This window comes from Anabas testudineus, chromosome 23 (assembly GCF_900324465.2).
Source record: "Anabas testudineus chromosome 23, fAnaTes1.2, whole genome shotgun sequence".
Taxonomy (NCBI): domain Eukaryota; kingdom Metazoa; phylum Chordata; class Actinopteri; order Anabantiformes; family Anabantidae; genus Anabas; species Anabas testudineus.
In genome coordinates this window covers 12,226,726-12,240,818 of record NC_046631.1, presented here as the reverse complement: position 1 = coordinate 12,240,818, position 14,093 = coordinate 12,226,726, and the positions used below count along the sequence as shown (strand labels likewise).

Genomic DNA, 14,093 nt, shown 5'->3' with positions numbered 1-14,093 from the left:
CTGCAGGCCAAGTTTCAAAGATCCTTCTCCTTCTGTGGTTTACACGAACACTACAAATATTGACTGGGGCCAGGAGTCGATCAGTTCATTGGATTTTAACCTTCAGTTTTCAGCCGTGCCGTGCTTCAGGAGGCTCCTCGCAGAAGTTGAATTGTTTTAATGAGTGTGTCTGAGCCCACAGGCCTGGAAACATGAGGCGACCGCTGCTGCTACTTCTGGGGCTCCTGCTCCTGCATCAGGGCCACTGCTTTGAGTTTGTCATAGATGGAGAATGGGAGGAAGAAGCGGTAAGGTGGAGGGTGTTAAAGCTTAACTGACTGTTGATTAAAGATTTTAAGTAGTATGATAGGAAATTAAGGCAAACATGCATTTCTATTCTGTATGTGTTGTTGTTTTTTTTTGTTTCCCTGACTCTTTAAAACTCACTGAAAAACTCATTTTTCTGGTTAGTTATGCAGATTTTTTGAAGAAAAATGTTCGATTTTAGATTTTAAATTAAATCTAGATGTTTGCTTTAACTCTACTCTGTAAAATCGTTCTTTCTCCCACCAGTCAGAAGTACAAGATCATCGACAGAGACACAAGGTGAGAGCTTCTTCCAAGTCTTTGAATATGGGTTGTTCTCACTGATGTTCCAACAGCAGCGATCACTGATCCTGCAGCTACATTACACAAATATAAAGAAAGACACCACTGAACTAATCAACTCTGATTGTGACTGTTAATCTGCATCAACTCATTTAATAACAGCAGCTTTTTGTTAGCTCAGAAAGCAGATAGTGATTCTCTGTGTTTGTTTCAGAGAGCGATATTGACCAGTGAGGAGGAGGAAGACTTTCAGGTAGGACTTGTGGAGCTTGTTGTTCGAGCGCTGTCCACTGTGACAGAGTTTAACCTTATCTGAGAATCAATATGCTGCTGTTTGAAGAGATTCACATGACTGACGGGTTACTGACTTTGTTTCATGAACACAGTGTCGTTAGAGTTTTAATCAGAAGTTGAATGCCTCAAACCACTGATAGAACAAACGTTAATAAGTAGACCTGTCATTAAAAACTCACACTGACCACGTTTGTTAGATTAGAGTCAAGAGCAACTCGAGACAGTGACGAGAGGTTTTTCTTTAACTGTTAAAGACAGATGTAAGATCTTAGAGTGAAAGAAATCTTTAAAAATTCTTCAAGTACAGGTCATATGTTGTTTAAAAACACGTCCTCTAAACTGTTCAGACTCATGTTTTCTGTCCCAGGCCATTCGTGGAGATGACATCACTGTCAAGAGCTACAGGGTGGAGAGCCGCATCACGTCCCGCTTCGCCCACGTCACTGTCAGGAGCTCGGTGGTCAACTCGGGCTCCAAAGCCCAGAGCATCGGCTTCAACGTCCAGATTCCCAAACAGGCTTTTATTACCAACTTCACCATGTGAGATCCACACACATCACATCTGGACATCCCTAAAAATTCTTCTCTACAGAGTCCAGTTAGAACTTTTCCCGTTTTGTGTTGCAGGAATGTAAATGGGATAACCTTTGTGGGCTCAGTGAAGGAGAAGACAGTGGCCAGGAACTTGTACACTCAGGCCAGAGCCAGAGGCAAAGCAGCAGGCATCATCAGGTACATGACTGTCCCTCTAGACTGGATTCAATCCTCTGTGGAGCTCAATAGCCTCATAAAGACTGGACTGATTCTGCTTTACAGGGCTAATTCCCAAGACATGGAGACCTTTAAGACAGAGGTCCACGTTCCCTCTGGCAGCAACATTGAGTTTGAGCTTCACTACCAGGAGATGATGCACAGGAAGCTGGGGCATTATGAGCACAACCTGTACCTGCAGCCCGGGAGGCTGGTTCCACAGTTCCAGGCAGGAATATCATTATAGAATATTTCTGTTTCTGCCTGTCTGTACGTGATCTTAGAAACGTGTTTGACCCGGTCCTTCTTTAGGTGGATGTATACATCTTTGAGCCAAAAGGAATTTCCATGGTACAAACATCGAACACACTGGGACAACAGTTTACAGAGCTGATCAAAGTTGTATCCACCGACAACAAGGTGACAGAACATTTATCTACATTTGATGTTTCAGGTAAAAATCAGTTAAGAAAGGGCAAAGTAGCAAATTATCTATTTAATGTGTCCGCAGGCTCATATCGTCTTTAAGCCCAACCTACAGCAGCAGAGGAAGTGCGACAACTGCACTGACAGCGCTATAGATGGCACATTTACCGTCATGTACGATGTGAAGCGAGACAGCAACGCTGGGGAACTACAGGTGTCGCACACTCATCCAAGCGCATCATTTAAATGCTCATTAACTAAACTCCTTTAAACAGTCCACTCAACTGTCTTCTGCAGGTCTCTGACGGCCACTTTGTCCATTTCTTTGCTCCAACAAACCTCTCCCCTCTTCCTAAAAACATTGTGTTTGTTATTGATGTCAGTGGGTCCATGTGGGGGGTCAAGATGAAGCAAGTAAGTCATAGTTTTCCAACAGCACTGCCACTCTGTGGTCCTCCTGCAAAATGCATTTAAATCATATAACTTCTCCCACAGACGGTCGAGGCCATGCAGGCTATTTTAGACGACCTGACCCTAGACGATCAATTCAGCATCATCGACTTCAACCACAATGTGCGTTGCTGGAGTGAGGATCTTGTATCTGGCTCCTCCATTCAGATTGCAGATGCCAAGAAATATATCCAGAACATCAAACCCAATGGAGGTGTGAGGTCATATTATTCTTCTGTTGAGTAAAAGGCTCTTTGATCGCTCTGATAAACCCATTCACACTAACATCTGTCTGCTGCCTTTGACATAAGGCACCAACATCAATGAAGCCCTGATGAGAGCAGTTCAGATGCTGCTGAAGGCGTCTAATCAGGGTCTGATCGACTCTCGCTCCGTCTCCATGATCATTCTGGTGTCTGATGGAGACCCCACAGTTGGTAAGACCGACCAGCTCAGTTTCTGGTCCTGTTTAATCAGCCTGTGACTAATTGGATTTGAGCTGTTGAGATGCTGTTTTACATGACTTTTATAACAGGAGAGATCAAGCTTAGCGCCATCCAGAAGAATGTGAGGAAAATAATGAGGGAGGAGTTTTCTCTCTTCTCACTGGGCATCGGTTTCGACGTGGACTTTGACTTCCTTGAACGCATCGCCATGGAGAACAGAGGCATAGCTCAGAGGATCTATGCTAACCATGATGCTGCAGAGCAGCTACGGGTACGACATCTTCAAGAAATACCTTCACTTTATATAAACAGCTGTTTATACTCATTTTCTCAACAACAAACGCAGAATGAAAAGAAGAATCTGTCTATTTTGGAAAACAGATGAAATTCTGAAATTAAAGGTAGAAACAAACTCTTTCCATTCAACTTGCTGCCTCTTCTGTTGCCCTGCAGACATTTTACAGCCAGGTTTCCTCTCCTCTGCTGAGGAGAATCGCCATTCAGTTCCCTGAGGATTCTGTGTCCGAAGTCACTCAGAACCGCTTTGATAAATACTTCAGCGGCTCAGAGCTGGTGGTGGCTGGGAAGGTGCTGCCATCTGAGAGCAACACCCTGACGAGCTTCACCACTGCATCTGCTGTAAGTATAACACTCCAGCATGCACCAACAGTCAGGTTTGCATCATCACATCTACACATATGTTATTTTCTACATCAACATGAGTATTTCTACTGCCCCATCGTGTTCTGCAGGCTCGGCTGGACATACGCATGGACACGGGGGCTGACATAGCAGAGCTGGACACAGAGTTGGTCAAGCATCAACACTCGTTCACCGGCTTCGCCAGACAGATGTGGGCTTACATCACCATCAAACAACTGATCTCTGACAGGTGAGAGACTTGAGAGTAAACACTGACTTGCACACTGTTGATACTTTAAATTGTTTATTACTATGTGCAGATCTCTGGCTCAGACAGCTGCCAAGAAAAGGATGGTCACCAAGCAGATCATGTCGTTGGCTTTGGAGCATCAGTTCGTCACTCCACTCACTGCTCTGCTGGTGGAGAGTGAAGACGCCACAGAGAGGCTGTTGGCCGACTCCCCAAGGGACCCAAAACATGGCTGCTGCTCAGGTGCCTGACAAAACCTCAATTACTTACAGTACAATAACCAAACCAGACGTAGTACGAGTAAAACCACTTTACAGGGGCTTAAACCATATCAAAGACAAAAGATAACAAACAAACATACATGTAAAAGTGCTATCTCGTGTATGCAGGAGGAGGGATTGGAGGACCAAGACATCCTGTGCCTAAGGTCCCTATCGTCTACCAGGTTCCACCCTGGGTCCAAATGAGCACTCCAGCCCCCCCGAGTTCAGTTGAGAAGGGTCCGGTGGAGTGGACTGTGCCTGAGAAGGTCACCTTAGGTAACACACACTTACACACTCGTCTGGTGACTGTCAGACCGCCGTTTAAACTCTTAGAGCCACAGTTTTAAATGGAAGCTGCAGACCACATATGTGTGCTTCTCATCCAGTGGATAACGACCCTCACTTTATCGTCCACCTGCCTGGAAGTAACATGGACGTCTGCTTCAACATCGACTCTAAACCTGGTCATATTCTCAACCTGGTGTCTGACAGGGGAACAGGTACTGGCTCTCCACACTTTATTTTCACTCCATGTTCACACCTTCTATCTCCTGGGTTCCACCTCCTCTATAACCTTCTCTCCTGTCCTGAAGGTGTGGTGGTGAACGGTCAGTTAATCAGCTCAAAGCAGGTGCATAACAGCAAACTCAGCACCTATTTCGGCACCATCTCGGTTGACTACCAGCCTGACGGAGTCAGTGTGACCATCACAACCGACATGATCGCCATGAGTGACGGCAGCAACAACCACTCCTTCACCTGGGCAGCCACTGCTGAAATTACACAGGATGGGTAATCACCACACCTTTAGTTTGTTTGACTTGCTTCTTTCACATCTGGTTTTTACTCTGTCTCGTATCATCATGTTTCAGGGTGAGGATTAACATTGTGAAGAACTCTCATGTCATAGTCACAGTAAATGATAATATCCAGGTGATGGTGCTGCTTCACCGTGTGTATAAGAAACATCCTGTCAACGTCGATTTCCTTGGTGTCTACATTCCCAACGACAACCAGTACTCCCCTGTAGTGCACGGACTCATAGGTACATTAAATCTCCATGGCTTTAATGTTGTGTCAGTACATCGCAAGAAAGCAGCAGAAGCAGTCGGCTAAAATCAAACACTCCCTGTTCTGAATAACCAAAGTTCCTAATGTACTGCATATTGTGAATTATGGCCAATGTGATATAATGCTGCTGCTGAAAGTGTGAAAAAGTTTTGAAGTAAACAAGATAGATGAACTAGTTCAGCCTCTGTCCAGCCCTACAGTTTAAGATTTTAAACACTAAACTTTGTGTGAATCCCACAGGGCAGTTTTCTAGAGAGCCTGAGGTGAATGTGTTCGACATTCACGAAGGCGCTGACCCTCTGAAAAAGGAGGCGACAATGGAAGTGAAAGGCAACAAGCTGCTCGTCACCAGGTACGTTTGAACTCACATAAAACCAAATTCAGTACAAATTCAACTCTTATTAAATAAAATGTGTGTGTGTGTTTTAGGGGCTGGCAGAAGGACTACAGGCGTGATACGAGGCAAGGCTCCAACGTCTACTGCTGGTTCATTCACAACAGTGGGAAGGGTTTCATCGACGGCCACTACACAGACTACATTGTCCCAGATCTCCACAGCTTCCTCTAGATGCTCTGCGCTGCCAGAGACAAGTACCTTGTGTGAAACCTACTGATGTCACCTTTGTAACTACATATGATATTTTTTCTTCAAGAAGAAAATAGATTCCTAAAGAACCAGAATCATTTTTGTTGATTTTATTTGGACAAAATTTACATCAGTAATGTTAACTTGAATATTAATACAAAATAAACAACAAACCGAACACACTGCTCTAAAGTTTCTCTGTGATAGGTCAGCTGAAATGCATTATGGGATATGTATGTACAGATGAATCATGGGGAAGTAACTCTGACACGGTAGAGTCCCTGAGGTTCAAACTGGAGGGCTGCTGGTTCAGGCCAATTTTGAGAAATCCTCATAAGCGATGTCCACTCTCTTTCCTTTCTGTGGACCCTGAGGGGGAGATCAAAGTGTCAGAATTTACTTTGAACTGTGAGAATATTTCATTTTTCAGTCCATTCTTTAGTAGTAGTAAGTGATTCTAGTGGAAACTGATGGTAGATAAGAGGCGACAGGTACAGTTTTTGCCACATGTGAGAACTAGAAATACTAACTGAGTCGAGTGTGAGCGTAGCACAGAAATTCTTTTCATCGATTCCCTCCAGCACTGCCTCTGTGTCTCTGTACGGACCGTTCAGGATCAAAACCTGTTTCCCTGCAGGAAGTTTGACAAAAACATGGTGAGGTCAAAGAAAAATACAGCTACAAAGTTTTAAAGCTGAGCATCCATTAAGGTGGTTTACCTGGTGCAGGTATGACCGTCTCTACGTGATTCTGGTCCAGTTTAAGTTTGTCTCCAGAGTCGACCATTTTCACCACAGCTGTATATTTGTCTCGCACCTCCTACGGCGGAAGGATCAACTGCTATTAACATCACAGGCCTCCTGATCTCTTCCCCAATGTGCACATTAACATAGTTTCTCAATAATTGTAACAGCACAGGCTTCACCCAGGCTCCTCCAGGTCACAGTGAAGTTTGCAACATCACTGTATTTATCTCTTTACCGTTACCCTCATTCTTGCCATCGAGCCTGATAATTGATTTTTTAGGGGAAACACTGATCACAAAGCTTTATTACCGTGACCACTGCCTTCTTCTTATGGTACTTCTCTCCCAGTCTCTTGGTGACAACTTTGACCACAATGTTAGGCTGCAGCCAGTAATCTGTTCGTTCCGACTGCTTCTTCTTCTTGTCCTCCATCTGAACAAATAGACATTAAACGTTCTAATTACGAATAATCACTCAACTGTAAAAAATAAAAACTACAAAAACTCTCATAAAATGCATGACAAAATCATCATCTTAACCTCCATGATCTCCTCCAGGGCAGATTTCTTCTTCTTCTCCCCTCTTGAGTCTGAACTGGAGGATGTTTCTTTTCTTTTAGCTGATGGTGCCGCTTTAAGAGCACTAGCAGCCAGGGCCGAACTACAGAGAGACAGAAAGTTACAATACAGGCAAAATAATTCATTTATATGTGCTTGATGTTTATGCAGCACAACATTAAAAGTCTGCCCAGGAGTATATGTACCTGGATTTGGAAGAACTAGCAGTTGAGGAAGATGCACCAAGTTTGAAGGCAACTGAAAAGAAAACACACAGTATTACAGTATTTATATAAAAAAAAGGGATAATCTGAAAAAACATCAAGGATTAAACCAAAAACAAACCTTTTTCTTCTTCGCTCTCGCGCTTGAGTTCGGTGTAAACTGGAGTTTCCTAAAAGATAATAAAAATAAACATTATTCTCATTGAAGTCGAGTCTCTTTGAGTCCTTGTGAAGCTAAAGTGTGTTCCCCTGGTACTTACATCCGTCTCTTTGCCGTCTTGACCTCTGCGGACCTGCTCCTCGATGAACTTTGCGCTCCTCTCTTCATCGTCCAGCTCCTGCCTCTTCTTCCTCGCCTGCTCCTCTTGGCGGCGGATGGTTTCCGGATCACGATCGATGTACTGGATATACCAGCCTTTTGGGGTCTCGTCAACTTTACAAAAACCTGGTACGGACATTTAAGGGATTAGTACATGTTTAGAATAACACTTCATGGACACGTGTGTGTGTGGCTGATGAAATATACAGTATATTCTGAATTTACTATCAGCTGACCTTCTCTGCCCAGCCACTTGGTGAAATCTGTGAGTGTCTCCCACTGTGTGGAGTTCATGTGGACGTGTTCCCGGTCACTGATATATTCATTATAAACGATGTTGTTGTGCACTCGCTTGGTCCCTGCAGACAAAGAGGAAACAATAAGACTCCAACAGAGTCATGATGCTACTGACAAACAGCTGCTGTTGGACATGAGCACTCACCAAAACGTCTTCTGAGCAGCTCCAGAAAGTCACTTTTGAACTCACTAACACAAAAGAGAAGTATATTAAAATCTACTATGTGAAGTTTACTTTGTTTTCTACTTCATAAAGTACAAAGATGAACTCACTCTGAGAAGTAGTCCATAAACTTGGTGGGATTCTCTGAGGCCAGCAGCAGCTGTCTCTGGTGGGACTCTGACATGCAGTGACACTTAAAGCCATTCTATCAACACATAGAAAGATTAAACAGTGTCCAACACTGAAAAGAATACATCAACATAAACAACACATGATTAGCTCACCTCATCTCGACATTGTTTCTGACACATCTGACAATACCACCTCAGCTTCTGGAGACCTTTCGATTTTATCCGGTTGCTAATCGCCTTGGGAGACAGAAAATCTGCTTTCCCCATTCTGATCGCCTACAATCTAATCACAAAACGCTATAAATTGGAGCCAAAGGGACCAAATTGTTCGAATCGCGGCCACAACATGAACCTCAGCCACCGACGTGAACAACTTCCGCTTGTTCAGCGTCATCATATCGCGGGAAACTGTAAAGACTCGCGATAACACGCGTTGTGTTCATAGGTTGCTCGAAATTGGCGGATTTCATCAAACACTGTTTTGCTTAGTTTGAGCTCGGCGGCGTTTTTCACATTTCTGGAACAAACCTCAGCCTTTAGGAAACTTTTGAATTTAGTAGCATACTCAAGTCTTAGAACATATGGCATATGATTTACTATTGAATCCCTGGACTTACATAATTAGTAAATTAAATTTAGACTCAATTATATTATATAATAAAAGAAGAATATCACCTGTGAAAATATTAACACGGACTTTAAGTGTTTATTCTTAAGGAATCACCTTCAATGTATTTAAAGTTAATGTCACAGCCGGTTGCCATCTTCGTTTGTGTGGGAAACTTTGGAAATAAAAGTTTTATTTGGCTGTGCAGCGCCAGACACAGAAAACAGTATGTTTGGATTCACGGAACATCTTCTAAACAGATGTAAGTATACTGTACTGGTTAAAAAGAAATAGTTTATATCTAACTCTAAAAACAGGTGCAAAGCTACTGAATGTAAAACGATGCTATGTACAAACCAAGCATCGAATTGAATTTTACATTTAATTTAAATTATTTTTAACTGTTAATCACTTCCTAACTATGGAGTTGATCTTTTCTGCCTATTAGCAGTCTAGTATCATTCCTCACATGACTTTATAGTTATTTTTTATAATGAAATGTTGAAATTTACGCAAATGCAAAACTAACAAATCCACTAGGGAAGTTCACTTTATTAATCACAAACTTAAACCTTATTTTATTTGCGTTTTATCTTCGTGGCAGCCTGGACATGCGTTACCAGACCTACAGAAGATGCTTTTAAATATTATTAACCCTTTGGTTCGTTCATGTACGTGGACCGTGAAGGCAGCATTCGTCCATTTTGCTTTTTATTTGCGCCTGCGCAGTCCTGCGTGTCTGACCTTCATAGGACTAACCATGTTCGCCAGGAGCAGCGCGGTGGTTTTCTCCCCACAATGGTAAAGTTTAAACGTTTAACCACTTTCCCACCAGTCTGTAAATTATTGTTATTTATGTTTACTTTGTGTATGTATGTGATTGGAACATTTATGCCGCTTCTAGGCTGTAGTGCATGGAGTTATTGAATGCAAGGACGCGCTAACGTGGAGGCCGCGGCTATGAATGGAGCTGCTAGCCGGCTGGAAGCTAATGCTAACTCACTTTAAAGTGCTAAAACGTTTTGACATTCAGAGAAAGATGCTGGTGATAACAGTAAACATGTCACTAATTAGTCCAAAGGCGGATTATGTCACTACATTGTCTATCAAGCATAGTAGTGACAGCCATATCGTTAGCTAGTGAACTGTCATTAAGCTAACTCATGCTAGTTCAAATGCAGCAAACCCAGCAAGCAACAAAGTCACTGTTCTTTAAGTGCTTTTATTAGAAACTTAAGATAATGATGCTGTTACTTGATGATAAAACTTGCAGCCACAGCTAATAATCACTGTTTCTGTTCACAGTGGGCAGGTCAGGAACATGGCTACCTTGAAGGACAGTAAGTACTACTGTTGATACAACACTAACACTGTCACAGGTTAGAATCTCATACTGGTAACACAACAGATAGAAAGGTTCTCAGGTGTTTGACATTTAATTATCTTCTATTTGGTAATAAGACTAGAAAGCTGCTTTTTATAGAAACACTGCAAGTCACTCTTTGCAGAAGTCTGGAGATTAATTGTTGAACGTATTCAATTAAGTGCATAACTTAGTCAATTGTTTTGTTACAGCCTTTTATTATTTTTGTGTTTGTGAAATTGAATATTACCAGCAGGCAGCTCTGTCCCTCTATCTTGTATTTTGTAACATCAGATATTGCAGGTGTAGACACCTTAATATAAATATGCACTAAAACTAAAGGTTGACACATTTGCATTTTCTTTAACAGTAAATGTAGTTGTTCATCTAACATCTAATTCTTCTATAATGAGTGATATTCTGTCTTCCTTCTAGTCACCATACGATTGAAGTCCATCAAGAACATCCAGAAAATCACAAAGTCCATGAAAATGGTGGCTGCTGCCAAGTATGCTCGTGCTGAGAGGCAGCTAAAGCCAGCCCGGGTGTATGGCACTGGTGCTCTGGGTATGTGCACAGTTCGTTTATTTCCTACATGATGCTGATCAGAGAGTTAATATTTTTGCCACTGGATTAAGATTCCACTGTCTCCGCTTTTCTCTCCAGCCCTGTACGAGAAGGCCGACATCAAAGTGCCAGAGGACAAGGCGGCAAAGCATTTGATCGTTGGTGTGACTTCTGACCGTGGACTCTGTGGTGCCATCCACTCCGGTGTGGCCAAGGCCATCAAGAGCGAGATCGCTAACCTGACTGGCTCTGGCAAGGAGGTGATGGTGGTCAATGTGGGAGACAAGCTGAGAGGCCTGCTGTACAGGTATGAATCCACCTCTTTGTAATATTAAAGGACACGAGTCAGGTCCAGTGTTGGGCTTCATTGAGCAGCTTTCCATTTCTGATGGTATGTCGTGACATGCAGATGACCTGAACATAGTAAGGTGCTGGGACGGTGCAGCTCCTCAGCTTCCCAAGGTTATGTTAGGCTGATTTGCCCTTTATCTGTATCTGTTCAATTTGGGTCTGTAAACAAGGTAATATACTTGGACCATATCCATCTGCAGGGTATACTGTGTTCCGCTTTGTTAGATTTGATTTACTGTGAGTAAATGGCGAACACCACACCTCCCTGGTGCCGGAATTCCCAGAGCACCGGACCTTTCAAATGCATTTTATTAACGACATTTTTCCAGTAAGTACAATTTTTATGTCGACATCCCTAATTAAATATCTACTGTCCTTCATCAGAACTCATGGAAAACACATCATACTGAACTGCAAGGAAGTCGGACGCAAGCCCCCCAGCTTCGGTGATGCTTCTATCATCGCCACTGAGCTGCTCAACTCTGGATATGAGTTTGACCAGGGCTCTGTCATCTTCAACAGATTCAGGTAGGATTAGTTCTTCACTTTGATCTGTGTAAAATCAAATGATGTGGTTAAAATACTAAGCTGTGTTCTCGTGATGCAGGTCTGTTATCTCCTACAAGACGGACCAGAAGCCTGTGTTTTCCACAGACACAGTTGCTAACTCAGGTAGCACTGTTTACTGTTTTTACTTTTATGATTTCTTGGTTATCATAGTTTAGATGTCTCAACCAGAGATACTTACCATCTATCTTCCCCTTATCCTAACAGAGAACATGGGCATCTATGATGACATTGATGCCGATGTGCTGAGAAACTATCAGGAGTTTTCTCTGGTCAACATCATCTACCTGGCCCTGAGGGAGTCCTCCACCAGCGAGCAGAGCGCTAGGATGACTGCTATGGACAGTGCCAGCAAGAATGCCTGTAACTATTTATATTGTTTGTTTCATATGTTTGTTATTAAGGGGGGATGATAATGATATTTAAGATAAACTGTAACTTTCTTTTTCTATATTTGGCAATTGGGAGCAACTAATCTCTACAGTTTAATATCATAGTAACCTGCTGGTCATTTTCTATACATAGGTTGAACTTACTGCATTCACAGATGATACAGAATGCCGATCAGAAATAAATGAAGCTCTAAATAAATAAAATAATGGATTTGGAGAATTGTTAAACCCTTAATTTCTCCAGTATGCTTGTTTTGTTTAATCAGTTTTCAGTTATTAATCAGAATTTACCTTCACTTGACTTTAAACAAGTCTAATCTCACATCTTAATGGTTTATCTTGGAGAAGGCGTCAAGTTAAAACCACAGATTTACATTTGACATTGATGGATTTCTCTCCCTTGCTTTCAGCTGAGATGATTGACAAGTTGACCCTCACCTTCAACCGTACCAGACAGGCCGTCATCACCAAGGAGCTCATTGAGATCATCTCTGGAGCTGCTGCTCTGTAAGTCTTGTCACTATGTCGAACATATTCTCTTCTTGCTGATTTTCCTCACTTCATTATACTTTCTCCATCATTCTTCTGCCTTTCTGACCTCTGAGACCTGTTTTCCCTCCATCTCTCTTCTCCACTATACAAGTCTCTACATTTCCAAGAGCCATTCTTTCATGACTAATTCTCCTCTCTGACTTAATCTTGCTGAACTCAGGGACTGAGGCTTGTCTTTACAGAGGAGGTAATGGTGTAGAGTTAATCGTAGTATTGTGCTAGTTTGCTGTAAAAGTACCTGAAGTATGTACCTCTCTGTAATTCTACTATAATGCACTAGATAGCTGTGAGGTTTAGAGTGACCAGCTTGTTAGATACTGTCCCCGGTTGAATTTAAAAGTCTGTTTGTTCAGTGTTTTACTTTTTTCTTCTTCTTTTCTTCTCTTTGCAGATAAACGATCTTCAGTGTTCTTGATGGATCATTTCCAACACCTATAGCTCTTCAAAGTACTGCGGACACGTTGTCGAGTCTGATGAACATTTGTGCTTCTATTTGTAAAATATATGGAGAAAATAAACCTCTTACACAGAACCATCACGCTGTCACCACTTCCTGTATCGTTCTTTCCTCACAATAAATTCTAATGAATGAGAAAAGTGAATGTTGATGACTGTGATATTCATATTTGTACATTAAAAGTCATCTCACGGCACTTCACAGTGTAAAGACCAAAACAGAAAGGTGTACAGAATTATGTGGAAGTCGAGTCGTGGTCTTGATGTTGAAATGTTTCACTACTCATTCAAGTAACTCCTTCAGTCATATAGGTGGTTAGAGACACATTTATCCTCCAGGTCGGTTTCACTTCACACCTGAGTCATTAGGTGAAGCGATGGAGGGGGATGAAGTGAAAACGTAGTAGTCACACCTCTAATTACTCCTACTCCCTAAAGTGGGTCATTAGGTGAGGTCAACCTGGTGGGTGTGTGAAGTGGGTCTCGTCTTTCTGGGGATGTATGAAAGGGCAGCATGAGAAATGGAAGACAAGTTGTGTCTTAACGCCTCCCCCTCTGGTGAGTGAGGGGGTGGTGTTCTCTCAAACCACTTGTCTTCTCTGTCCAATATTTGAACATCATTGTCATTTAGTTGAAGGTAAATGCAGCTAAATGAAATTTAAAAGCGGCTGTTTCCATACAACATTTCTCATGGACTGAAGATGAAGTATTTCTCGAGGACGAGCAGAAACAGCAGTGATATTTATAGAGGAGATTAGGTTCGACCTTGCTGAACTACTGTGGATTAAACCATGATCAGACCAATTCACCTACTTTGCAGCATCATTATAAAATTCTGGTATATTTATTTAGGTTTAGAGGGGGTTAATGACTTATGCATTGTACTTAGTTCAGTACCACACCTATACACACCTGTAAGGTAACTACTGCTACTGCTGCTTTTTTCTGTGCCAATTTTATACTCGGACACTGAAAACTTTAAGCAGTTGACGAAGTAAAGATGAAAGATGTTAAACACAAATTAAACCACCCGAC

The 14,093-nt window shown here is 42.2% G+C and overlaps 3 protein-coding genes across 4 annotated transcripts; 2 read left to right on the top strand and 1 right to left on the bottom strand.

Annotated features, from left to right (window-relative positions):
• Positions 1 to 78: 78 nt before the first annotated feature.
• itih2 (inter-alpha-trypsin inhibitor heavy chain 2) lies at positions 79 to 5,944 on the top strand. Its single transcript, XM_026361622.1, has 21 exons — positions 79 to 287; positions 553 to 585; positions 803 to 841; positions 1,250 to 1,422; positions 1,510 to 1,614; positions 1,699 to 1,861; positions 1,945 to 2,052; positions 2,144 to 2,272; positions 2,356 to 2,472; positions 2,554 to 2,722; positions 2,820 to 2,945; positions 3,044 to 3,225; positions 3,408 to 3,593; positions 3,707 to 3,846; positions 3,917 to 4,089; positions 4,236 to 4,385; positions 4,496 to 4,609; positions 4,703 to 4,901; positions 4,982 to 5,154; positions 5,421 to 5,532; positions 5,610 to 5,944. Exons 1-21 carry the CDS (start codon positions 192 to 194, stop codon positions 5,746 to 5,748), a joined length of 2,826 nt encoding a protein of 941 aa, XP_026217407.1. The 5' UTR covers positions 79 to 191; the 3' UTR covers positions 5,749 to 5,944.
• On the bottom strand, positions 5,862 to 8,577 carry kin (Kin17 DNA and RNA binding protein). Its single transcript, XM_026361623.1, has 12 exons — positions 8,357 to 8,577; positions 8,183 to 8,277; positions 8,055 to 8,098; positions 7,849 to 7,971; positions 7,554 to 7,738; positions 7,415 to 7,463; positions 7,276 to 7,327; positions 7,052 to 7,172; positions 6,822 to 6,944; positions 6,486 to 6,585; positions 6,297 to 6,397; positions 5,862 to 6,135 (listed from the first exon to the last, which is right to left on the bottom strand). The coding sequence occupies exons 1-12, from the start codon at positions 8,468 to 8,470 to the stop codon at positions 6,076 to 6,078; spliced, it is 1,167 nt and encodes a 388-aa protein (XP_026217408.1). The 5' UTR covers positions 8,471 to 8,577; the 3' UTR covers positions 5,862 to 6,075.
• Positions 8,578 to 9,480: 903 nt separating this feature from the next.
• atp5f1c (ATP synthase F1 subunit gamma) lies at positions 9,481 to 13,137 on the top strand. Of its 2 annotated transcripts, XM_026364374.1 has the most exons (9): positions 9,481 to 9,611; positions 10,116 to 10,150; positions 10,609 to 10,740; positions 10,840 to 11,047; positions 11,476 to 11,619; positions 11,699 to 11,763; positions 11,866 to 12,021; positions 12,461 to 12,557; positions 12,994 to 13,137. In XM_026364374.1, the coding sequence occupies exons 1-9, from the start codon at positions 9,571 to 9,573 to the stop codon at positions 12,995 to 12,997; spliced, it is 882 nt and encodes a 293-aa protein (XP_026220159.1). In that variant the 5' UTR covers positions 9,481 to 9,570; the 3' UTR covers positions 12,998 to 13,137. The 2 variants fall into 2 exon arrangements, with proteins under 2 accessions (XP_026220159.1, XP_026220158.1); XM_026364373.1 differs by lacking the exon at positions 12,994 to 13,137 and having other exon boundaries at positions 12,461 to 12,561.
• The last annotated feature ends 956 nt before the right edge of the window (positions 13,138 to 14,093 follow it).